Genomic DNA, 23,169 nt, shown 5'->3' with positions numbered 1-23,169 from the left:
TCCTTTAAAGCGTCCCACTTCCACCTCTAGGGGCAGCACTCCTGCTCTGAGCTGAGCACACAGGGACCTCTGTCTTCTTTTTAAATTAGATTTAACATATGGCTCAGTAAAGAAACTTTCCTTAAACTGTAAATAACTTCTTAGCTTTGGCTTTTGTAAGACATTAAGTTTCCATTGCTCTTTATAATTTTGAAACATAATATTTTTAATATACATAATCTTGCACTGTAGATTGTTGAAAAACAAATATCCTAAATTTGCATCTGAAAAATGTCAAAACCCAACTCAGGACAAACCTTCATTTTATTAACTACAGCTCCTAGTGCCCTCCCAGCAGACTCTGATAACACCCTCTTGCCTTCTGAAAAAATCATGTTTTCATGAAAAACAAAACCAAGATACTTGGTACATTTATGGTTGTTCAGCAACAGCTTGTGACACTCAAGTTCCAAGTAAAGTTAGAGGGTCACATGGTCTTAATAATATGAGGGGCGGGGCCACAAGTATGAGTCGAGCTGCCTTGCTGCTATTGGAGCAAAGTTACAAACAGAATCAAAAACTTTTGTCGATTTTTAGAATAAACTAGGGTTGGGAATCACTGGGTACTTCACGATACGATACGATACACGATACATGGCTCATGATATCGATAATATCGCGATACTTTGATAATTGGTGAAAATCCTCTCAAATAACTAACATTTTATAAAAGAACACTTATTTTGGGGTAAAATGTATCCCGCATCTATTTTTTTAGCTTAAACCAAACCATATTAAACAACTTTTCTTATTTTGTGCAACAAGTTAAAGACACTTTTGTGCAACATTGCTGAAATCAGTAATACTATAATCTTTGACGAGCATTGAAAACAACTGAATTGGAATTATCTGTCAAGTTCAATGTTAACAATAGTAAACATGATCAGCAGTGACACTATTTAGTGCAGAATTGTTGTTAACAACAGAACAAATTTAAATAATTCAAGTGGCGACAGCTATCTACCTCCAAAGGAACGTCACACCAAAGGATGATGAATATAATGTTTTACAGCCTCTGCCAAGATTGACCTCATTTTTTGTGCACTTTTCTCATTCTTGAAAAGGGCTGAGCATCCAAAATTGAAGGGTGAATTACTCAGACTGTCACTTGAGATTATTTTTCTAATCTTTATCTATTTTCCATTTGGTCAGTCAGCAGTCAATAAGTAAAAACACTAAAACACATAATAATGGGAATAAATATTTACAAATTCAAATTATATTACAGAATATTAATAAACAACTTTAATTAATAATAATTTATATAATTTTAAGTACTTCAATTAACTAGAAACCTCCCTACTTTACAGTGAATTCATTTACTTTATTTTAATTACATTTTTATTTAAGTTCAGACATCCTACATTTTTATGTAAGAATGACTTTAAATGAACATTAGCAAAACGTAATTACATTTATTTGTAAACTTCACTCCATAAATTTACCAAAGTTACACCGTACACCAGCAGGTTAAACATCGAAGTGCATGAAAACAAAATTCCGACGGTACCTGAAGTACACACAAACAGTTGTGAAGCACGCGCCCAGTTCCCACAGCGCACCGATCAAACGGGAAATAAGCGATCGCGGTTATTCTAGCGCTCAGACAAAGTCACTTCTTATCGTCTGGCTCTTCTACAGCTGGATTACAAACTCGCACAGGTAGACATGCTTTACTCACGCGCTACAGTCTGTATCTCGCCGGTGCTTTTCCTGAATCAAGTGCGTGCGTCGCCATTGAATGTCCGATGCAGCGCGCCCAGCTGCTCAACAGTTCCATCATGCGACTAGAATGCTCAGCACAACAGCCTCTTCAAATGAAAATATAAGATCGACACTTGGTGAGAACCCATCGAGAATAAATCACAGGACTAAATATCGCGAAATATCACAATATCGATATTTTGGCACACCTCTAGAATAAACTATGCTTCAGCTTTAACTAGACAGACTGATGAAAACTTGTGTTTTGTGGTATTTTCCTGATGATGGAGGACATATGTAAAGAAAAGGAAGTTCTAAACTGCATTTGTGAGTATTTCTTTATTCAAATTGTTGTGAATCAGATGCAGAGGAAAAAAAATGCTGTTGGAAAAAGATCGTATTTGTAAGATAAAAAATTCAGTGGGTGAGTCACAATCTCCCTGCTCCACTCCATTCTGATACATCCACTTCCAGACAAATAGATCCACCAACATCTTTGTTGTCCTCGTCCCAGCAGGAATCTGGATCAAAACTGCTCCCCATTTTTGTTGCATTGGTATTGCTAGATTGAGGGTGTGAGGAGCGTTAAGCTAGTGAGAGAGTGTGAGCGCTCTCAGCAACAGGAAGCGGGTGGGTTGGCCTCACCAATGATCCCACCCACAACTAAGAGGCATATTTCTAAGGAACTGCTGACAAGAAAACAACAGTTATAAAATAATTGTTGGCTTAAACGGCCTAATTATTTTTAAAAATAACCACTGGGAACACTTTTACAATTGATCAAAAGATGATCGGAGTGGGACTTCAACCTGTTTTTATTTGTAGAAAAACTTGTGAAGCTGTGAACCTTCTTCAAAAAACAGAATATTTAGGCATTTTCAGAGTTTTCAAATAGAAAATACAGAGTCTTGTGGTGTAGTCGTTGAACTTTAGTAAAAACAGTTTGTTTTCTCTGATAAAGTTTTGAGTGTTTGTGTGTTTTGTTTTAAAGGGGCCACAGGGTCCTGCTGTTCTCCCAGATGACGAGGATGCTGGATATCCTTCAGGACTACATGGAGTACAGAGGTGAGTGAGAGCTCATCTGCTCGGTAAACTTGGAGTTTACCTGCTGCTGGAGCGTTTCCATAGATGACCTGAGCTTTCATGTTCAGGTTACAGCTACGAGCGACTGGATGGGTCTGTCCGAGGAGAGGAGCGCAATCTGGCGGTGAAGAACTTCAGCACCAAAGACATCTTTGTGTTTCTGCTCAGCACTAAAGCAGGTGACTGGGTTGTTTTTTTCTTTACAGATTGTTTTTCTTTCTTTGGTTTGATATAAAGAAAGTGGTTAAGAAAAAAGAACAAAAAAAGTGTGTATAATGGTTTTTTGTTGACACATTTTCTCAGCCTTCCTGTCTCTTTTTTTATCTGTTGCAGAGATAAAACTAGCAAAAGCAAGAAAGCAGACTGATAAAAATGTTGCAGAAAATCTGGTGCAAAATCAGCACCTTTTCTGTCTTATCTATAGTGTGAAAGGAGGAAGAGGAGGCTGTTGCACTGTTGCAACCTATTTTCTTAGGGCTACATGAATAGCCAATTCAAAGGCTAAAAACTTGCTCGTATTTAAATGTAAACTTGGTGGACTAGGCTTAACTTTAAAACAGTAAAATATGAAAAAAACTTATGTAAACTACTGAAATTATTTATTTGTTTTTCAATTAAACTCGTGGATGATATTGTGTCTCAAAGATCTTAGGATCCATGAAATCAGTCTCAGACACCTGTGATGATTAGCTCTCCAGGTGAGTTCAATTAAAGAAAAAAACTACTAAAGAAGGACATTCCATATTATTAAACAGACCACCACTATCAAGCATTATGGGAAAAAAAGATCTCTGCTGCTGAAAAGCCTGAAATATTGTTTTGCCTTGGAAAAGGTCTGAAAGAATTTGGTATTTCATGAATGTGATCATCGTACTATTAAGAGATGTGGGGCTGATAAATCCATCAGATTTAGAGAGCAGCTGCTAAAATATAATTACAAAGCAGCAAGCACATATTTGAAGCTGCCGGTGTCTCTGAAATTCCACCAACATCGGGGTGTAGGATCCACCAGATCATGCAGGAAATCCAAGAAAATACATTAGGGTGTATAAATGTTATGGAACGGTTGTTTGTAAAAATGTGGAACATTTGAAGGTTTTTATTTTGGAAAAAATACTATCTTTAGGTGTTTTTTTAAATAACATTTAGGTACTCTAATGGTTAGTAACTTGAACATTTTGCTGATTGCCGTTTGCACTATTTAGATAAATCATAAAAATATAATTTAGAATGTGCGGCCACTGAATTAGCATTTAGCTACTTTGGTAGGATATGTTGATTTTCAAGCATTTCACAAAATGTTTAGCTTTAAACTTGATAGTTTAGCATTATCCTGGCAGTGTTTGCAGTTCTAAAAGTTTTATTTACATGAAAATTTCCTTCCAAAGATCTAACTGATGGAGGTACACTTCCTTTAGTTTCAGCCTCATTTCTCTCTTAGTCTCTCATAAATAAGCTCACACGGCGTTCTTTGCTTTGTGCTATTTGCAGGAGGAGTGGGCATCAACCTGACCGCGGCTGACACGGTCATTTTTGTGGACAGTGACTTCAATCCACAGAACGACCTGCAGGCGGCCGCAAGGTGCCACAGGATTGGCCAAAACAGGTAAAAGCGTATTAAAACAAATAACAGTAAAAGCTAAATGTCATTGACTGTAAATGGTAAATGGCGTATACTTGTATAGCTCTTTCTACCCTCCTTGGAGGGCCCAAAGCGCTTCACAGTCACAGACCCATTCACCCATTCACACACACATTCACACACTGGTGGTGGCTCCGCTGCCGAACACTGGCGCCAACCTCCCACCAGAGGCAATTCGGGGTTCAGGAGTCAACCGCCCTACCGCTGCACCACAGCCGAGTTGTCAAAGATAGTCTTTATTGTGAACCGAAGAGATCAGAGATGAAACGATCACATTTAGAACGGAGTCATTTTAATTTGAATAGTAAATCTTTATTTGTTCATGGTGCGCTATGTATAATCAATGTTTTTTTAATAAATATTGTGATTTTATTTATTTATTTTTTGTATATTGTCTCTTAGCGTGTGTATTCTTGACATTTTGCTTTTTTAATGTAGTGAATTTGTGAACTCCTTCAAACTTTCATTTTATAACGCTAGCTTAGCACTTGATACTTTAATTTTGAGTCCGGATAAATTATATCTATCTATCCACTATTTCCCCTTTATTCACAGAGTTAGGAACAGGAGACTTCCGTGAATACGGCGAATCCGTGTTCGTGCATGCGTAGCGAATGGGCTGGCGTGCGCTCCCATCCTGGGAATTTCCTGCAGCTTCTTTAAAAGCAAAAGTTTTATACAAGAATCTTGTGTTGTTGAAGTTTTTGTGACAAACTGAAAAAAATCAGCGAATATGTGAAACTGCGAATAAAGAAATGTGAATAAGTGGGGAACACTGTTTGAGTTCTCAAAGACCCACTCCCATGAAAATTGTGTTTTTGTGTTTTTAACACGTTCTCGTAGTATTTTTTTTGAAAATGGACGACAAACACCAAAAGTAAAATTTCTTGCAGTTATATGCAGTTTGAAAAAGCTTTTAGTTGTTTCATACAAACTACAATCGGTGGGTCATGAACTCCCTGCTCTGCTCCATTCTGATGCATCCACCTGCAGACAAATAGATCCATGAACGTCTTTGTTTTTCTCATCTGAGCTGGAATCTGGATCAAAACTGGGCCGCTGGGTAGCTCTGATATTGCTCACCATTTTTGTTGCACTGATAATGTTAGCTTGGGACTTTGAGGATCTGTAAGCTAGCAGGAGAGTGAATAAACAAAATGGTTTATGGGAAATGAGCGGGGCTTTCTTCTGCTCCACAGTTCTGCCTAAAACTCAGAGTTCAATTTCGAATGAACTCCTTTCGCTCTGCAGAAACCATGCATGTCTGAGAAACCACACAGGTTTTTGATTTAGCCTAAAACGGCATAATCATAACTAAAAGAAAACTTTGCTGATCAGAATGGTTCTTCAAACCCTTACAGGCCCGTGAAACTGATCCGGCTCCTGGCTAGAGACACGGTGGAGGAGATCATGTACTCTCGTGCCGTGTCCAAGCTGCAGCTTACCAACACCGTCATCGAAGATGGACGCTTCTCTTTACTGGATCAGGCTCACTCAGCTGCTGCAGGAGTGCAGGTGGGTTCACGTTTGCTTCACTATCCAGTTTCTCCATGCGTCCTTGTGACCCAGCTTCCATGTCTCGTCCCTCCCAGTTAAGTGAAATCTTGAAGTTTGGAGTAGATAAGCTCCTGTCGTCAGATGAGAGCTCGGTGCAGGACGTAAACCTCCAGAATATATTTGGGTCATCGCGAGATGGTTGTTGGGTCGATGACGAGGACTTGAAGGCTGCTGGAGACGAGGAAGAAGAAGAAGAAGAAGAAAAAGAGGAAAGACCGGAATCAGACGAGCTGAGTATGTTCACATCCACTTTCAAATATTTCTGTTTCTCTAATGCAGGGGTCACCAACCTTTTTGAAACTGCGGGCTACTTCATGGGTACTGAATCATACGAAGGGCTACCAGTTTGAAGTAATACATTTGCTTAGTTTGCCTTTAGTTATCCATTATTAATAATAATAATGATACTTCTCTATGTAAATACACTGATTTCTTAGCATAATTATCAATAATGACAACAAGCTAGGAAACAGATATCAATACTCAGAACTTTATTAATCTCAACAGATCTTGTAATGACCAAATGAAATGTTTTTAACAAAATTATAACTTATTAATTAATTATTATTAATTAATTATAACTATTATTAGTGGATACGCTCCTCAAACGCTTTAATTCAGTTTCATGTACCCGTCCCTTTATTTTCCTTAAACCTCCGAACAGGTTGATTGACAGATCCCACAGCAGACAAGAATCTGCGCATGGTGGGTTCACTGACCTCTGGAAATAAGCGAACAGCCACTCGGCCCAACTCAGTCCACTAAACTTTGTCATTTTTAAACGTCTCGCAGCAAAACAAATCAGTTTTTCATAGAAAACGTCGACACTATTTAATCACTTAATTATATCCGGATCAGTGCCGGTGTTCTATGTTTTCTCTGATAAACTGCTTCGTTTTACTGCCAATATCCGGGGCTCAGTGAACGCACCATGCAGAAACACTCAGCAGCCCTGGGTTCTGTTTCATTACACATGAAACTTTAACCAAATTATAGGAATTTAGAAAAAACAGTATCGCAATGATACGGTTTCATAATAATGCGATAAAACAGAAACCAACTCACGCGATAAGTCATTATAAACACGGCAATATGTGTTTTTTTTATTTGATCGTCTACAAAGGAGCATTTGAGTGACGTCACAGCAGTGTGGTGTGCGCGTGCCGCGCTGGGTCGCGCAGCGAGTCCACTGACAGTCTCAGGTGCAAGTCAGAAGTCTGTTCAGTGGAATGTAAAAGAATGTCCAGAACAAGTATTCAGGCTGCAGAAGTGCGGCTACCGATGAAGCCATGAGGCAATTTTGGTTATTGATTTTACAGAGGAGATGTGACGTTGATCTCTCATGGCGCCCGCTGTTCTGTACTCTGACAGACACTCCAGAAGCTCTTTTAATCAGAAAAAAGTCAATTTCCATTACAGTTCTGCAAAAAAATGTCCATCCATTTCAATACGCCCCCAAAACCAGCTCCTCTACACGCAATAACTTTTTTTTCAAAAAATTTGAGTTTTATTCATTTATTTTTTTTTGTAATCTGTGTTTGCATTAAAGATAACTAATAATCAAATATTCTTGGTGTCTCCATGTGGGAAAGAGAGAAGGGGACGCCTCATTCTTTGTTATTAGCTGCATTTCCATTACACATTTGCGCAAAACTTTATGAAATTCTAGGAATTTCAAAAAAAATTTCAAAATGACACTGTTTACATTAAATTATAATTTTGCGATAAATCACAAACCAACTCACGCGATAAGTCATTAAAAACACGGCGATGAACGACAACAAGTATTTTTTTTTATTTCATTCACTAAAAGGGAGTGTGTGGGTGACGTCACAGCTCTGTCTGGGGCGCGTGCAGCGCAGCTCGACTCAGAAGAGGGAGGAGTCTGTTCTGGTTAAAAGAAAAAGCATTCTAAGAAATAAGCATCTGGATTTTTTTTATGTCTGAAAACACGACAACATAAATTCAGGTTTTTGTCACGGCGCTCGCACTCATGAGACTTTAGGCTCCTAGCTGCAAAAGTGCGTCTGTAGATGAAGCGATGAGGAAAGGGGGAGGAGCTGCGCGATTCTGTATGACCCGCAGTTTATGAAGCGCTTTGACGCTGCGGGACCTCCTGGAGCGTCGGCTCAGCGGCGCTCAGGCCAGACACTTCATACCGAGAAGCGCATTTATTTCGAAAAAAGTGTTTCCGTTACAGTTTTGCAAAAAATGTCTATTTCCTCCTCTAAGCGCAATATTTTTTTTTCGAAAAATGCTAGTTTTTTTATAAATTGTTGTGTTTCCATTAGGAGAATTTATTATCCAAATTCCAATTTGCAAAATTTCAGAGTTAATGGAAATGCGACTATTGATCATCTCGTTAAAGAGAAAACGATTTAAAAAAATAAAAATACTGGGACAGGCCGTTTTTGGCTTCAGAAATAATGAACATATATCTTTAAGATGTTTTAATTTTTAATTCTTTATAAAGGCAGGTGTGATTTTAAAAAATTGCATCACAATAAAATAAAATTTTCGAGCAGCTCACAAGTGAGTTGTGCTATTTTTAGAAGAGGCCTGCGGGCGACCTGTTGGTGACCCCTGCTCTAATGATTGTTGACCGTCAGCGGCTGGTTGTCTCCTCCTCTAGACCACATGTACATCTTTGAGGGTGTAGACTACAGTCGCGACCCGAGCTCTGACGACCAGAAGATCTTTGAGCGTCTGCTGGAGGAGCAGCTGGCTGAGATTCAGAAGGCTGTGGGGGAGGGACGAGCCCTGAGACACAAAGCCGGGGTGAGATTCTGTCACTTCAACTTGAGGAGTTTTAGATCATTTAACAAACGAAGGCTAACTTTGTAGCATTACAACAGAAAGTTCAACCACTTTATTCTAAGAATCAGCTGGAAAAGTTTAAGACAAAGACATAGTGGAGAAATTGTCTTTGGACTCTCTTTGACATCTTTTTATGAGGTTTCAGGTTTGGACTTTGAACCTTTTTTTTGTTTTTTTAACTTTTCTGTAGCAGTTTTTATCTGATTTCAGATGGAAGTCATTTTTGATGTCTTTTGTTTTGAATATCTTTTATAGTTTGTGTAGTTAAAGTTTTGTTTCCTCCTGTAAAACCTTCAAGTACAGATACTTTATAGCTTTATGCTTTTTTTTGTTCTACAAAATACAATTAAGCTCGTTTTTTACCTTATTTTACATTGTAAAAGCTCCCCCCATCCTGATAATCGCTTTATTAGAGCCTGATAAACTGGAGCTCATGAACACAATTGTTAAAGCTGAGATTTTATTTGGTCGATTGTATAAATTTAACATTTCACAACTTTTAAATAATAATCAGCATCAACCAAAAAGGAATGGGCTAAAGTGTCACACTTATCAAATCCCATCCAAAATATACCATTTACACAGAAGCAAAACTTAACATCAAGTTAACAAATATGCCACAAACATAAAAAAACAAACTTTTGTTATTCATATATACACATATACATACTAAATACTAAATACATGCATATTAATTGATGCAAACGTGTTTCTTTAAATCCTATGGATGGAGTAATCCAGATGCAGATTTTTTGTGTTTATATTCTGTAATATAGAATTTTATTATTTGGTTTATTGATTTAATTTAATACGATTTAATTCATTCATTTTAATGTAGTTTTCTTCAATTAAATTTATGTACTTTTAATTTAGTCATTTTTTGTTTTGTTTTCGTTATTATAAAATAATTATTTAAATTAAATAAATAACTATTACGTTTATTTTACCTGAACATTAAAGGTTTTTTCATGTTTTTTCATGTTTATAGACATTTACATTTATAGATTTACATGAAGAATTTTTCTCCTTCAAAGTGGAATAAACTTTTATGTGATTTTAAAATGTGAGCGTTACATGTTTGTTTGTTTGTGTCAGGTCTCCCTTTCGGTGGCTGTTGGGATTCCAACGAGGAAAAGGAAACCTCTGACCGAAGCAGAGCTGGAGCTCCGGAGGAAGAGGAGGGAGGAAGCTGCAGCCAAGAGAGCAAAGCTCCAGGAGGACCTGAAGAGGAAGCAGCAGGCCAAGAAGTACCACAATAATGTGAAGATTTGTCAGCTAAATGACTTCAACCACGGGAGTTTAACCCAAACCTTTTGTTTTTCTGTTTGCGCAGAATGGCATGGTGGGAGTCCTCTGGGTACAGGTCACTTTGTCTGCCGCCTGTGGGGAGTGAGGAAGACGAGGATGAGGAGGATGACAGCAGCTCTGGCTCCATGGACTCGAACAGTGTGGAAATCCACTATGTTCTTGGTGATGTGACTCACCCACACGCTGCCAAAGGAGATGCTATCATCGTCCATTGTGTTGGTAAGCGGCCCAACCATGGGAACACTTTCTGATGGGCATCCGCCCAACGTCTCTCTGACACCATGACTTGTGGTAGATGACTCAGGCCGATGGGGCAGAGGAGGCCTCTTCACGGCGCTGGAGGTGAGATCAGACCAACCACGAAAACAGTATGAGCTGGCCGGCAAGATGAAAGGTGACGAGCATCTTTAACTCCATGAAAACATCTGCAGGGAATCTGCACCTCTAAATCGGGGAAATATGCTTCCAGATCTGGAGCTGGGAAGTGTTCTGCTCTTCCCCATTGATGACAAACAATCCAGACTGGACGGCCAAGATCAGGCAGGTTCTGCTCAGAGGATGGGAGTGTCCTCATGTTCAGAAGTTTGATCCCTCTTGATGACTTTTTTTTTCAATTTTTTGATATCTTTGTGTGTGTGTTCTCTGTGTGTGAGCTGCCATCCTATAAGTCGTGAACCTGTTTTCATTTCCTTCCTGTCACCTCAGTTGGCTCTCATTGTGGCACAGCGGCGAGACAAGGCCAACAATTTGTCTGGGATCCTCTTAACGGCTCTGGATGAAGGCCTGAAGAAGATCTATGTGGCAGCCAGGAGGAAAAAAGGTAAAGACACTCAGTGATGAAGCACCATCTTCTATAAGGAGTCTGTCAACTGAGATCAAACAAGGGCTTTAAATGTGGCAGAAATGCTGTTTTAATGGTGTATAGATTCAGATTTTAAACACATCTAAATAAAACAAAAAAATAATCTTTTTAAAAATCTAAAACTCAAGACACAAAAACATTAAAGTCAGACAAATGTGTATTTAGGCATTGAAATAGAAACATTTTATTCAAAAAAATCTTCAAAAGCTCTTTATTAATAAAAAATATATATAAATTATCACAAATTCTAAGAATAATGAGTAAAAAGGAAGTCAATAAAAAAAAATAGTACATGTAATATTTAAATCCACGAGCTGAATTGTCAACTTTTCTATTGGTTTTATCTCCATAACAACCATTCTTCTTTTTTGGTTACCTAGGGGTGATGAACAGACGTATGCAGTTTTTAGAAGAATCACTAAAAGTAAACTTTTGGATTTCCTTTTTAACAGAGGTTTTCTTGTTAACCACGCCCACATTCCTAATATGTTTATATTGTAAGTCCTATTTTTCATTCAGCTTGAGCCAATAAGCAACCTGACCTGATCTTCTGTCTCTTCTGAGCCCGCTTCATCTGTCGCCTGCCCTGACCCTCGCCTGGATCCTACTACTCTGGTTTTCCTCTGATGCCCTCATGCTGGTGCTTGAGGCCTGCCTGACCCTGATTTAGTTTTGTGGACTTTTAGCTGTGGATCACGCCTGTTGCCCTGTGTGGGCCAAATAAAGCTGATAAAACAGAAATATAAAAAGAAACTAGCTTTTTCTCAACATGTGAAGTTATTTTTTACATTTGACAGAAGCTCGTATGATTTCCTTTCAAAATAAAAGATGCCTTGTGCCAGACCCGATCATCCCAGTGCAGCTCTGGACAGCATACGATAATATATGCTTTACCTAATGAAGGTTTAGACCAGGGCTGGCCAACCCTGGTCCTCAAGAGCCTCAACCCTTCCTGTTTTCCAGCTCTCCCAGACCAGCTTGCTGCTGATAAGCTGACTCAAGTAATTCCACATCCTGATTAGCTGAACACACCTGATTTAGGTTGACAGCATCAAGCAGTCCATGGAGAGCTGGAAAACAGGAAGGGTTGAGGCTCTTGAGGACCAGGGTTGGCCAGCCCTGGTTTAGACTTTTCACCAAAGTTTTTCTTAGTTTTGGAAATCGGTGCATTCTGGAGGAACCATAGAGCAAACAAGACCTCCTCAAGTCAACAGGGATGTAAACACCTTTAGTTTATCTTCAAGGTACACCTCAGTCATACATTTATAAATTTAACAAATGTAAATTAAACAAATGCTAATTTGGTAACCCTCACTTGAAAAAAATACTATTATTCTATACAGTATTTCTTTTTCCAGAGAGGCACAATGGAGGTGTAAAAGAGCCAGAAGTGGCTCCGCAGCCGCAGGTTGCAGACCTCTGCTCTAGAGCCTCCCACAGTCATTCACAAACATTTCTTTGTTTTTGTAATTATGAAGTCGATCCATTGCAGCAAAAAGATGATAAAAAACGCTGTAGAAAAAGGAACACAGTAACTCCGGTGGACTCTCTTGGTGTTGGGTGGACCTGTGGGTTTGACGGTCCCTCATCCTCTCCTGGGTTTTCAGAAGCGCTTTTGGGCCTCCTCCATGTTGCTTGGGTTCTGTTTGGACTTTCACTTTCAGGCCTGTTCTTGCCACATTACTTGTGGTTTCCTCTCCTGTGTCAAATAGTTTTGTTGCTTCACCTGAGAAAACTCTGAGTACAAGATCAGACGGCTGGTGTTGTTTTCTTTATAAGCTATTATTAATTCACATACACAGAATGCTTGGATGGTATTGATGATTGAAGTTGATGTCTTTTTGTTCTGGAGCCTAAAACTCAACCAGGAAACATCTGGGATTGGCTCAAAAAATGTTGCTTTTCTTCATATACCGGTAGTTTTAGGTTCAAACGGATCTATGGTGTATTTGCCAAAATATTCGAGGTGTGAAATATTCAAACCCAGATCAGGTTCTCTGGCGTGTTCCTGTAAAAGCGACTCATCTATTAAACATTGATCTGGTAGAGTCTTACATGTGGATACGGGCGCTCTGCAGGAAATAAAAAGTCAAACCTTTACGGACCACTCATTCTCATCCCCAAGTCATCACATGTTGTCGTTTGGTTAAGGACCCCTCATTACTTTTGATGTTTTGGCTGTCTTCAACTCGTCATTTTTTGACGTACTGGCTGATCGTAAATTCAAGGGTCTGCAACCCTCGGGACATGGTACCGGATACACACTGGTCCCCGACACACATCTAGTACTGCTACTCTAACCTTAACCCGTTAGTGGTTCACGCCCGGTCCCGCGTCTGGTCCGGTGTCGGGTTAGGGTACCGGGTTTGGGTACCCGTGCACTAAGCATCACGGTACTGGACCGGTCTTTATTTAATGTTAACAGGCAGCACGTCAAAAAATGACGACTTGGGGATCCCAAAAACATCAAAAAGTGACACAAAGGAGTCTTCAACCAAATGTCAATATGTGACGACTTGGAGGTGAGAATCTGCTGGTCCGGGACAAATCAAATCAAAGTCGTGGACCAAAAGTGTTCATGCACATTTTTTCTGCTGACTACAGGTAATAGTGAACATTTATCCCAAAATCCTGCAGCACCATATGAGTGCATGTGACTAAAGCTTTCCACATTCCTGACCTTCCTTTGTTTTTGTTTCAGCAAGCGTTCATCTTCCTCGTATCGGCCACTCCACCAAAGCCTTCAACTGGTACGGCACCGAGAGGCTCATCAGAAAGCATCTGGCCTCCAGAGGGATTCCCACGTTCATGTATCCTAACAGGTCATCCGCTTAACTCACATGCTCCTCCGTTGATTCAGGCTTCCTTAACTGAGCTCTCAGATACTATTACAAAAAAGTGGACGGGAAGACCGGAGCACCTCAGACGCCAGCAGCATCAACGGTCGACCCCAAACCAGCGTCCACCAGCTCAGGCAACTGCCAAACCAAAGCACAGCTGAAGAGCGGCACCGAGTTGCCGGGCTTCATGCACGGAGTCTGCGTGTTTTTCTACAATATTCCTGCGTCAGAAAGAAAAAGTCTGGCTCGCTACCTTATCACATATCCTTTCACAGCTTTCTGTCTTTCTGAAATGCCTTCAAAAATATAAGATGTAGCAGCTCAGCGTCAAAATGGCTCTTTAACTCCAAAGCACGTATGATGGAGATGAAGAGGACGTCCTGAGCGACAACGTCACCCACATTGTAGCAGAAGTGGAGAACAACATCCACACACAGGTTTGTATCCTGCTCCCAGCAGGACAGCGTTTATGAACGGGCCACAGAGGAGCCGTTTGTAGCTGCAACAGCATCTCAGTATAGTATAGCAGGAGGTAGTCAGGTAGTAGGAGGTAGTCAGTATAGCAACAGTATACGCTATTTTACCAAGTCATCCATGGGGGGCCTTTCTGTGTGGAGTTTGCATGTTCTCCCTGGTTTTCTCCGGGAACTCCGGCTTCCTCCCACCGTCCAAAAACACGCCTTATAGGTTCATTGGTTACTCTAAATTGCCCCTAGGTGTGTATGGGTGTGCAACAGAGTGGCGACCTGTCCAAGGTGAATCCTACCTTCATCCATGAGTATGTTAGGCTCCAGCACCCCCGTGACCTCAAAAGGGACAAAACAGGTTTAGAGAATGAATGAAGGACCCAGGTAAAAAGCTAGTGAAAGCTAAGAGGAAAACCATTGTGGCAGAGCTCTGGTCATGGTAGTATCTGAGCTGTTGAAAGTAAAGAATGAAGACATGGACTGAAGAATGAAGGTGGGAGGAGTTTAATGTCCAGGTTGGAGCTCTCCACCAATCATTTCAAAGCTCCTCAAAAAGGTGTTTCTGTTAGGCACAGAGGTAATGTTTCAACACTCACTAGAATCAGAATCATTGCAAAGTGACATCATTAAGGAGCTGCCATGAAGGTGCTGAGACGGGTTTTAAAGATGATTTAAGAACCAACTCCACATGAGAGGGTGACATGAAAAGGTTCACACAGCAACCAGAGGAGTTTAAATGGGCTCAGGTCAAATTTATGGATAGAATTCAGATGGAGGATCAGTTTTTAATGCAACAGACTCAAACAAATGTTACACATCAGCAAGCAGATGATCCCGGTGTTCAGAGAACATTTAGAAAAGAAGAGACTCAATCTACTCCAGAGGTATCTTATCCAGCAGTGGGTCTGCAGGGCTTCGTACCAAACTCCATGGAAGAAGACCCAAAAATGACTATTAACTAGGGCCGGGAATCAATTTAAAAAAAAAAACAGCTAATTAATCGCATATCTGGAAAAAATGAATCGCGGTTAATTGACATTATTTTTTTTTAGTTAAAGTACTTGCCAACCACTTATTTTCTGCAAGTAAGCATAATATGAAATCACAAACAAAATTGTACATTTAGAACATTTATTTTGAATCCTTTGGAACCTAGGGTCTAAAGCTCTGTTTTTGTCTATATTTGAATATTACCGGTATGTATTTTCACTTTGAAAGACTACCTGCTTGCTTATTTGGTATCATTTTAATCATCAAAACCTCTCCTATGTAACACTTCCTTTATTTCATCATTTTCCTTGTTATATTCACACACTAGACATAAAACTATGCAAAAACAGAAAATTCTGCCTGAAAAACTTGGATTAATTTTACTGTGGAAACCCCCCCAAAAATGTTTAACAAACTGTTTTTACAACATAGAATGAAAGTTTTAGTTAGAATTTTATAAAACATCAAGAATAAAATTTGTCAACGAACGAATCAGCATGTTTTTGAATGAAAATGCAAAAAAAACAGGCTAAAGTCACACCAGGCAGCCCAAAAATAACAATTTCTCTCCTAAGAGCTCTGCTGTCCATTTTACTTTTTGTCTGAAATTCTATTTTTCTTTTATCCCCCTTTTTTTAAGGTTATTCCTTCTTTTTGTCATAAAGTTTCTTTATTATGCTTGTGAAAAATAATAAAACAACTTTTTTGCGAGTAGTTTGATCCAGCTGGATTTCAGGTCAGCTGCTCACAGGTGGGGGTGTGTCTGTCTTCTCAGAACTGTCAACTCTGAGGCATCAGGGGGCGGGACTTTTGTGGAGAACCCCAGTTTCTTCAACAGCCCTACTATTAACCCTTTCACACCTGAGGCGTTGACAGTGATGCTGAAACAAAATCTTTAACGTACAGCAAATTAAAGAACATAAACACTGGAGCTCTGGTGTTAAAAGGTTAACATTAGTCAAAGGCCTGAAACTGGAAAAGTGAGAACTGAAAATTGGAACAAATCACACAATCTCAGGCTCCAAAGACACAAAAGTACCAAAAAGGTTGATTAAATAAAGCTTTTGCCAGTGTTCTTCTACTCTGCTCTATCAATGTCTTATTCTGAATTGTCTAAATTATAGTGGGAGAACCCCAACTTATGATGTGAACATCCTGTATAACTGGGAAAGAATAGCAGTTTTTGATCAACATGACCTGACACGGTTGCTCTTGTGAACCAGGAGCTCCGTGATCTGAAGAGTCGGAGTCCCGAGGTTGTTCCTGTGCAGAAGGCCTGGCTGGAGTCCTGCTTCTCCAAACAAAGAAAAGTCAACACTGCCCACTTTCTGCATCAACTCTAAAAGTTTTCTTTGAAAATCCTCTTCCAAGCCTGGATGAACTTGTAGGCTAAACACTAAATCATATTAAAGCCGATTTAATGAAGCGTTTGAGTGTAATTACAAGTGAATAAACTGTATGTACTTCACTCTGTGGAGGTGAGTACCGATGAATGCTTTTGATTTATTTGATAAAGTCTGAGGAATACAATTGACATAGACTGTCATAGTGAGATGATCTGGTATCAGAATCAGTTATTTCTAATTGAGATTTGACCGTAAATGAGATTGAAACAGATAAAATGACATCAATTTGAACAGAAAGAGGTGCACTTCAAAAACGTACACATCCTCCTCTGTTATTACAATACAATAATTATCAGCAGAGATTGAACAAATCCATCATTTATTCAACTAGAACTGCTGATGTCAATTTAAGCAAAACAGTTTACCTTCAAAGAAAATTTAAGCAAAAGAGATTCTTAAAAATTTGAAGAGGAGGAACAGAAAAAACAAGGAAAGACAGGAGTGTAGGAATCAGAGTATGTAGGAACGTGGACAGAGAAAACTAGAGAGTTGATTGACATGATCCACAAGGTGGATCTCAGAAGGAAAGAAGATAAAGCTTACAGAATGAAGCTATTTTGTCATGGTGTGAATGAAAAGAGGAATGGAGGAGAAGAGGCTCTGAAGGAGGAGTTTGGTGTTCAGGACAGGAATGCAGCAGAAGCACAGGTGATGGTAGACTTTGCTGAAAGAATGAAAATAGCAGTGGAGAGGACAAGAGTAGAGAGAGGAGAGCACAGGTTGATGACATCTTTTGTAGACGTAATCTGAAAATTGTGGCTGTGGAGGGTTTAGTCAGACGGCATAGGATGATGGTGAGAAAGATAAGACAAGTGATGGAATTTTTTAGTGTGCTGTGTGGCTGTTATGGAAGAGTTTTAACAGGAGATCATACAGCTGAGGAGATGGGAGACCGGGAGGAAGGGACTTGGTGTGTTATCTGGAGTGAATAAATGAAAATAAATAAATTAAAAAATGTTCAGTGAACTTGTTCAGTAGACAAACAATGGACCAAAGATATAGACAGTGGACGCAAAAACATAAAAAAACAAATGGAGCCCCATACGCCCAGACTCCGCCTTCAGTCAGTTGCATTTGAGACCCCTGATCTAGAGAGGTGGAGCAGGATGAAGATCAGATGCAGCAAGATGGGGTTTCTGTGTGTGTTAATGAGTCCAGTGGAATATTGAGGTTACCGAGAACAGAGGTGAAGAAAATGGAGGACTTTAGGTATTTCGAAGCAAACCTTCAGACTTTTCATTTCTGACTGAGCATTTTGGCTTCATTTATGCCCACAGATGAAGCCAAGCAGCAGGTCACACAACCAAAGGTTATCATTTTTAATTCAGGGTGCTTTACAGTCTGAAGCAACCCTGAACCGCAGCAAAACCGTAATACTTCCCCCTCTGTGTTTGTCACAGGTGAAACACTTATTTTAATGTTCAGTTAATTTTGTTCGTTTTGAGGATTTAATGTGTCCCATTTCATCACTTATACAAGGAAAATGTATCTATTATTGAAAAATTGCATGAAATAGAGAAGGGAAAGTGAGTTTCTCAAAAATTCCAGCTTAATATTCCTGAAAAACAAGTGTCTTTATGATGTAATTTTGACAGCATGTTCATAATTGGGTCACTAGCTGTTTTTTTTTCCTTCAAATATGTAAGTACTAAACAGATTGTTGGTTGACAGTGTCACACCTGTGTGTGCGGGACAGGAGCGTCCTGAGGCAGCAGAAGTGCCGGTGGTGGAGCGGCGCATTCCGGCGCACACCCATCATATTTACGCACAGAGAAACAGGAAAGACGAGCGAAGGTGGAGTCTTTCTGCTGCGGGGCGGTGCTGCTCTGAGCTGAACACCGCAAAAAAAGAAAAAAACCCGAGGAGGTGAAGCGTCGAGAAGTCTTCTGTCATCTGTCATGAAGGGGCTGCGGCTCAAAGGACCGTCAGCGCAGCTTTTCTACCAGACTTTGGGCTTTTCCGCGTAAACAAGGACTGCTGCTGCGCGGCGGAGGCTGGAAGACGCGACGGTAGGAGCAGCGAGGCTGTCTGTGACCTCGTGCGTGAGAAATGTGCTGAGCTGAAGCTCCCGGCTGCCTGTGAGCCTACAGAGAGGAAAGAGTTTCTGTGAAAGAGACGAAAAACATGACGATCTGGGTCAGAGTCTGCGTAAAGCGCAGCCTCGGTTCCAGGAAGGCAGACCGGCTGGAAATTGAACTATAGTTTTGAACACAGGTGGAAAGAAACGAGTTATTTAAACTAAGGAAAAACAAAACAAGTACTTTTAGTCTAAAATCTCACATTTTATCCCAATTTGACACAATTTTCTGATTCAGACAAAAGTTTACTGTAGTTTATATTTAATTTAATTCAAAATATAATTTTTCTTGTTTAAGTTGTGTTTGAACTCACTTTTCTATTTTTCTGTTACGTCATCCTTTAGTTGAGTACTTCTTACTTTACCTTGAGTTACATATACACGTTACATGTACACTGATTGTGCCATACTTCTTAATACTCCTCTTAAATACTCCATATTCCAATTATTTTTGATAATTTTTACTATTTCATATTTCAGACAAATGATTGTCTTATTGGTCCAGAAAACCTGTAAACAAACGGATGTTAGTATTTATATGATGGTTTGAAAATTTAGTTTATTTATTTATTATTGTTTTATTCAAGAAGGTTTAACCAAATTTAGTTTCAAACAACATTTTTTATGACATCTTTTCATTTTTTTAACCTAAGTTATTATGAAAAAACTTCTTTTGTAGTTTTTTTTGTCTTAAACTCATTATCTATTTTTTCAACAAAAAAAGCTGGACAGAAACTTGTTAAATATCAGCAAGCTTGATGCTTCAAAGGAAAAAAAACAAAAAACATCGGATGTAAAATATAGTATAAGAAACGTCATAAATATCATATTGTTGTTTATTAGCGGAAAAAACAGCAAATAAACCACAAATCGACCTAAAGTGAATCAAAGGAATAATAATGTGAAAGTTTGTGTTGCCTTGTTGAGACCTAATTTTCTTTTCTCCTCAGTAATAACCACCTAACCTTTCAAAAAAAAAAAAAAAGTCCCCTGTGTGGGAAACATCTCGTCATGTGCGGGTCTGCCTTCGACAGAATCAAAGGCACAAGTGTGGGCTGTAATAAAAAAAACAAACAAAACAAAGAAAAAAAAACAAGTGAGTGTTCCAGCTCTGTCTTCTGTGGTCTCCATCTGAAATCCAGAACCTTTGGGTGCAGCCTGACGGACACATGGACGAGCAGAGGAAAAGGCCCAGTGATGCTGCCTGCCTCCGTCTGTCGAACCTCAGCTCCAAATAGGTGAGGACATCAAAAAAAAAAAAAGCTTGTTAGCAAAAAGGAAGGCAGTAGCACGCTTCCTTTCTCAGAGCAGGGGGTGAAAACAGCTACTGTTGATTTTCCTGTTTGATAAGAGCTGATGAAAGCGGCGCAGTGAGCCGAAAGCTCAGGGAAGGTGAGAAAAAGAGCGTAAAAACCCAACGTTTCTGTCCAAAAGATTTCATTTTGGAGACTAAAGTTCACTTTGAGGTTACGATCCGCTCTTTCTTCTGCAGCCAGTCAGTTTACTTCCTCCCAAAAAAGTCAGTAGGGGGCAAAACTTCTCTAAAGATGCTTGTCTGACTTTTTCTCTGAGAAACCTTGTATTATAGTTTTGTCAGCAGCTATCTGAACACGCCCGAGGAGGATGATGAGACCATGAACACGGAGGGGCCAGAAACCAGCAGCGTCTGCAAACTGGACTCCGCCCCTCACCTCCCAAAGCACGCCGCGGCCTCTGAAGGCCCCGCGCTCAGCAGGCAGAGGTGGATGGAGGAGCAGGACCGGGCGCTCCATCCCGCCGCCTCCAGCCTCTTCTCATCGCAGCTCCCTCACAGCCTACCGGCCGGCTACTGCCAACCCACGCCCTTCCCCAGCCAGGTCAGCCTGCTCCACCCGAGCTTTGCCAGCAGCGGCTCGGGGTACCCCAACAGCCTGCCGTCCTACCTAAACCAGAAGGACGACTTCAGCTGCTCAGAGAAGAGCTGCTTCTCCAAGTCGGTGTCCCTCCCCGGACAGCACGGCGGCAGCATGAGCAGCTTCGAGCAGCCCATGTCTCTGCGCTCCAACCCGCCGTCAGCCGAGTTCTATCATCACACCTTCTCTCCGTACTCCTGCATGCCGCACGGACCCGTCTGCTGCCCCCAGCACCCCGCTGACGCCTTCAGCCGGAGGCCTCCGCAGCATCCAGCCTACAGCCCGTTCTGTAAGTCCTTCGCCACATTAGTAAACGACTGTTTGGGATCAAATCCACAGAGGATTTGTTTTTTTTTTTAAGATCCGGGGGATTGCAGACTTCCAGACCCGGGATTCACACAGCTGTGAGTGTTTGGCTCACTTTACGCCCGCTCCTTTGATGTTTCACCTTGAAGGTAAAAGTGTTTTTTCTCTGTGCAGCGGCCGCAGCTCTCCGGCCAAAGAGCGACGCCCGGCTTACAGCATGCCGCTGTCTCTGGAGCAGAGTAAGAGATTCATCGCTGACGCTGTTTTATAAAATATAATCCCAAATTTGACATGTGGCATGACTGCTGCAGAACCTAATTTTAAACTATTACATAATACATTTTAATCCAAAGAGTTTCAGATCACTAACAATAGAGTAATTTTTGGAAAAGTGGAAGCGAGTGAAAGAAAGAAGAGACTACCAGCAAATGTCTGTCTGATCTCTTAGGTCAGACTGTTCTCTCACAGGTCTCAAACTCCAGGTCTCGAGGGCCGATGCCCTGCATGTTCTCCAACTAACCTGACATTGAAGCTCCTTATTGTCTGAACACACCTGATCCAGGTAATCAGCAGGAGGTTAAGCTGGATTTCTTAAAAACAAGTAGAATGCCGTCCCTCGAGACTTGGAGCCTGAGACCCCCTGCCTTAGATTGTGACAGAACAACCCCTTATGTGTGGATTCTCTTCTTCTTCAAGAATGCCAAAACTGTCATGGAAAAAGAGAGCATCATATTCATGTTTCAACTAGAGGACCGGCCGACAGCTTCTCTTAGATTTAAAACCAGCATATAGACTCGACATGCTCAGAGAACAGAGATGAGGCGTCACAAAAAGACTTAAACGCAGAAACAATAACGCTGAAAAACAAAACAAAACAGTTTTTGACAACACAATTATTTTAATAGTCGACTAATCACTGATTATTTTATCCGATTAGTCGACTAATCGGGTCATGGACAAAGTGGATGTAAAGCACACATCTTAACCATCATTAGATTCAAACTAACTCAAAATTAGATATATAACATTACCTGTGATAATACTAGTGTGAATGCTGTGAACTGAATTTGGCTGCTGAAGATGCTAGTGCTGATAGGTGAAGATGCTGAAATTGAAGCTAAAAGCTGAAATTGCTGAAGCTGACAGGCAGCTAAAAATTAGTTAAATGCGAAATTTTGCCCAAAAAAACTGAAAAAAAATCTTAAATTAGCCAAAACAGCTAACAGTAGCTAAAAGATTAAACTCCAAAATAGCCTAAAAAAATGTAATAAATGCCAACAGTCCAAAAAGCTAGCAGAATGCCATGATAACTTTCAACTGTACTACACTCCGACTCCATATAATATATACGGTAACAACTAATGGAATATTAAATTAGTCGTCAACTATTTTCATAGTCGATTAGTCGTCTACTGGGGGCAGCCCTAAATTTAGGTGCATTTGATGTTTCTTCATCTGTAAGTGTTTGATGGTTCCTGATGACACATTGCAAAAACTTGATGCCAGCGTTGGGATTTGCACCTGCACACCTTTTGTCTGATCTCAGGGAGGGTTTTCGTGACATACGAGGCGGACGATGACAAGCACGTCAACGAGATCATCAACTTCGTGGCTTTGTTGCGACACAACGGCTTCGACACTCATGTACGTGCGTCTCCCAGTTTGTGTTTTCCTGAACAATAGCAGGTGAATGTTGTTTGTTTAACAACTCGTTTCTGCTCAGATTGACATTTTCGAGCAGCAGTTCAGGAGCATCAGCAAGATCGACTTCATGGAGAGGTACCTGAGTGAGGTAAGCGTCTGCCACAGGCTGCTGATTGGATGTTGAGGAGCAGAAAGGGGCTCAGGTGAGTGATCATGTGATCTTTACCAGAAAGAATACCTGATCATCATCATCATCAGCCCCAAGTACTACGAGACAGTGACCGCCTCCCCGTTTGAGCTGGAGAACGACGAGAGGATGCTGAACACGGTGTACATCCACAAACAGGTCAGACTCCTGCATCCCTGCGCCTCCTCTCAGCACTGCTCCTCCTCCTCCTCCTCCTCCGCCTCCACCTCACTCTCCTGTGCTTTCAGCTCCAGAGCGAGTTCATTCAGAACGGGAGCAAAAACTTCCGCTTCATCCCTATTCTGTTCCCAGGAGCCAAAAAGGTGCGTCCCTCCCTATGTGAGACTG

At 40.5% G+C, this 23,169-nt stretch overlaps 2 protein-coding genes across 2 annotated transcripts in view; both read left to right on the top strand.

Moving 5' to 3' along the window:
- The window catches only part of chd1l (chromodomain helicase DNA binding protein 1-like), a gene marked incomplete in the record, with an annotated part of 22,835 nt that extends 6,041 nt beyond the window's left edge, over window positions 1-16,794 (top strand). The window contains 15 exon segments of the mRNA XM_024279421.2: window positions 2,735-2,808; window positions 2,895-3,005; window positions 4,318-4,432; window positions 5,830-5,983; window positions 6,061-6,259; window positions 8,658-8,803; window positions 9,938-10,089; window positions 10,176-10,369; window positions 10,446-10,544; window positions 10,620-10,690; window positions 10,856-10,970; window positions 13,714-13,822; window positions 13,895-14,113; window positions 14,208-14,289; window positions 16,533-16,794. Of these exon segments, the coding sequence (XP_024135189.1) occupies window positions 2,735-2,808; window positions 2,895-3,005; window positions 4,318-4,432; window positions 5,830-5,983; window positions 6,061-6,259; window positions 8,658-8,803; window positions 9,938-10,089; window positions 10,176-10,369; window positions 10,446-10,544; window positions 10,620-10,690; window positions 10,856-10,970; window positions 13,714-13,822; window positions 13,895-14,113; window positions 14,208-14,289; window positions 16,533-16,652 (1,960 nt within the window).
- A 1,390-nt stretch (window positions 16,795-18,184) lies between these two features.
- Window positions 18,185-23,169, top strand: part of LOC112150481 (adapter protein CIKS) — a 5,724-nt gene continuing 739 nt past the window's right edge. Inside the window, exons 1-9 of the mRNA XM_024278846.2 lie at window positions 18,185-18,724; window positions 19,935-20,030; window positions 20,381-20,973; window positions 21,046-21,088; window positions 21,165-21,229; window positions 22,537-22,634; window positions 22,714-22,782; window positions 22,864-22,980; window positions 23,070-23,144. Coding sequence (XP_024134614.1) covers window positions 19,990-20,030; window positions 20,381-20,973; window positions 21,046-21,088; window positions 21,165-21,229; window positions 22,537-22,634; window positions 22,714-22,782; window positions 22,864-22,980; window positions 23,070-23,144 — 1,101 coding nt within the window. The 5' untranslated portion in view covers window positions 18,185-18,724; window positions 19,935-19,989. The remainder of the gene's footprint in view (window positions 18,725-19,934; window positions 20,031-20,380; window positions 20,974-21,045; window positions 21,089-21,164; window positions 21,230-22,536; window positions 22,635-22,713; window positions 22,783-22,863; window positions 22,981-23,069; window positions 23,145-23,169) is intronic.

Source organism: Oryzias melastigma, linkage group LG4, assembly GCF_002922805.2.
Source record: "Oryzias melastigma strain HK-1 linkage group LG4, ASM292280v2, whole genome shotgun sequence".
NCBI lineage: Eukaryota > Metazoa > Chordata > Actinopteri > Beloniformes > Adrianichthyidae > Oryzias > Oryzias melastigma.
The sequence above is the reverse complement of the archived record's forward strand: the minus strand, read 5'-3'. Positions and strand labels throughout refer to the sequence as shown.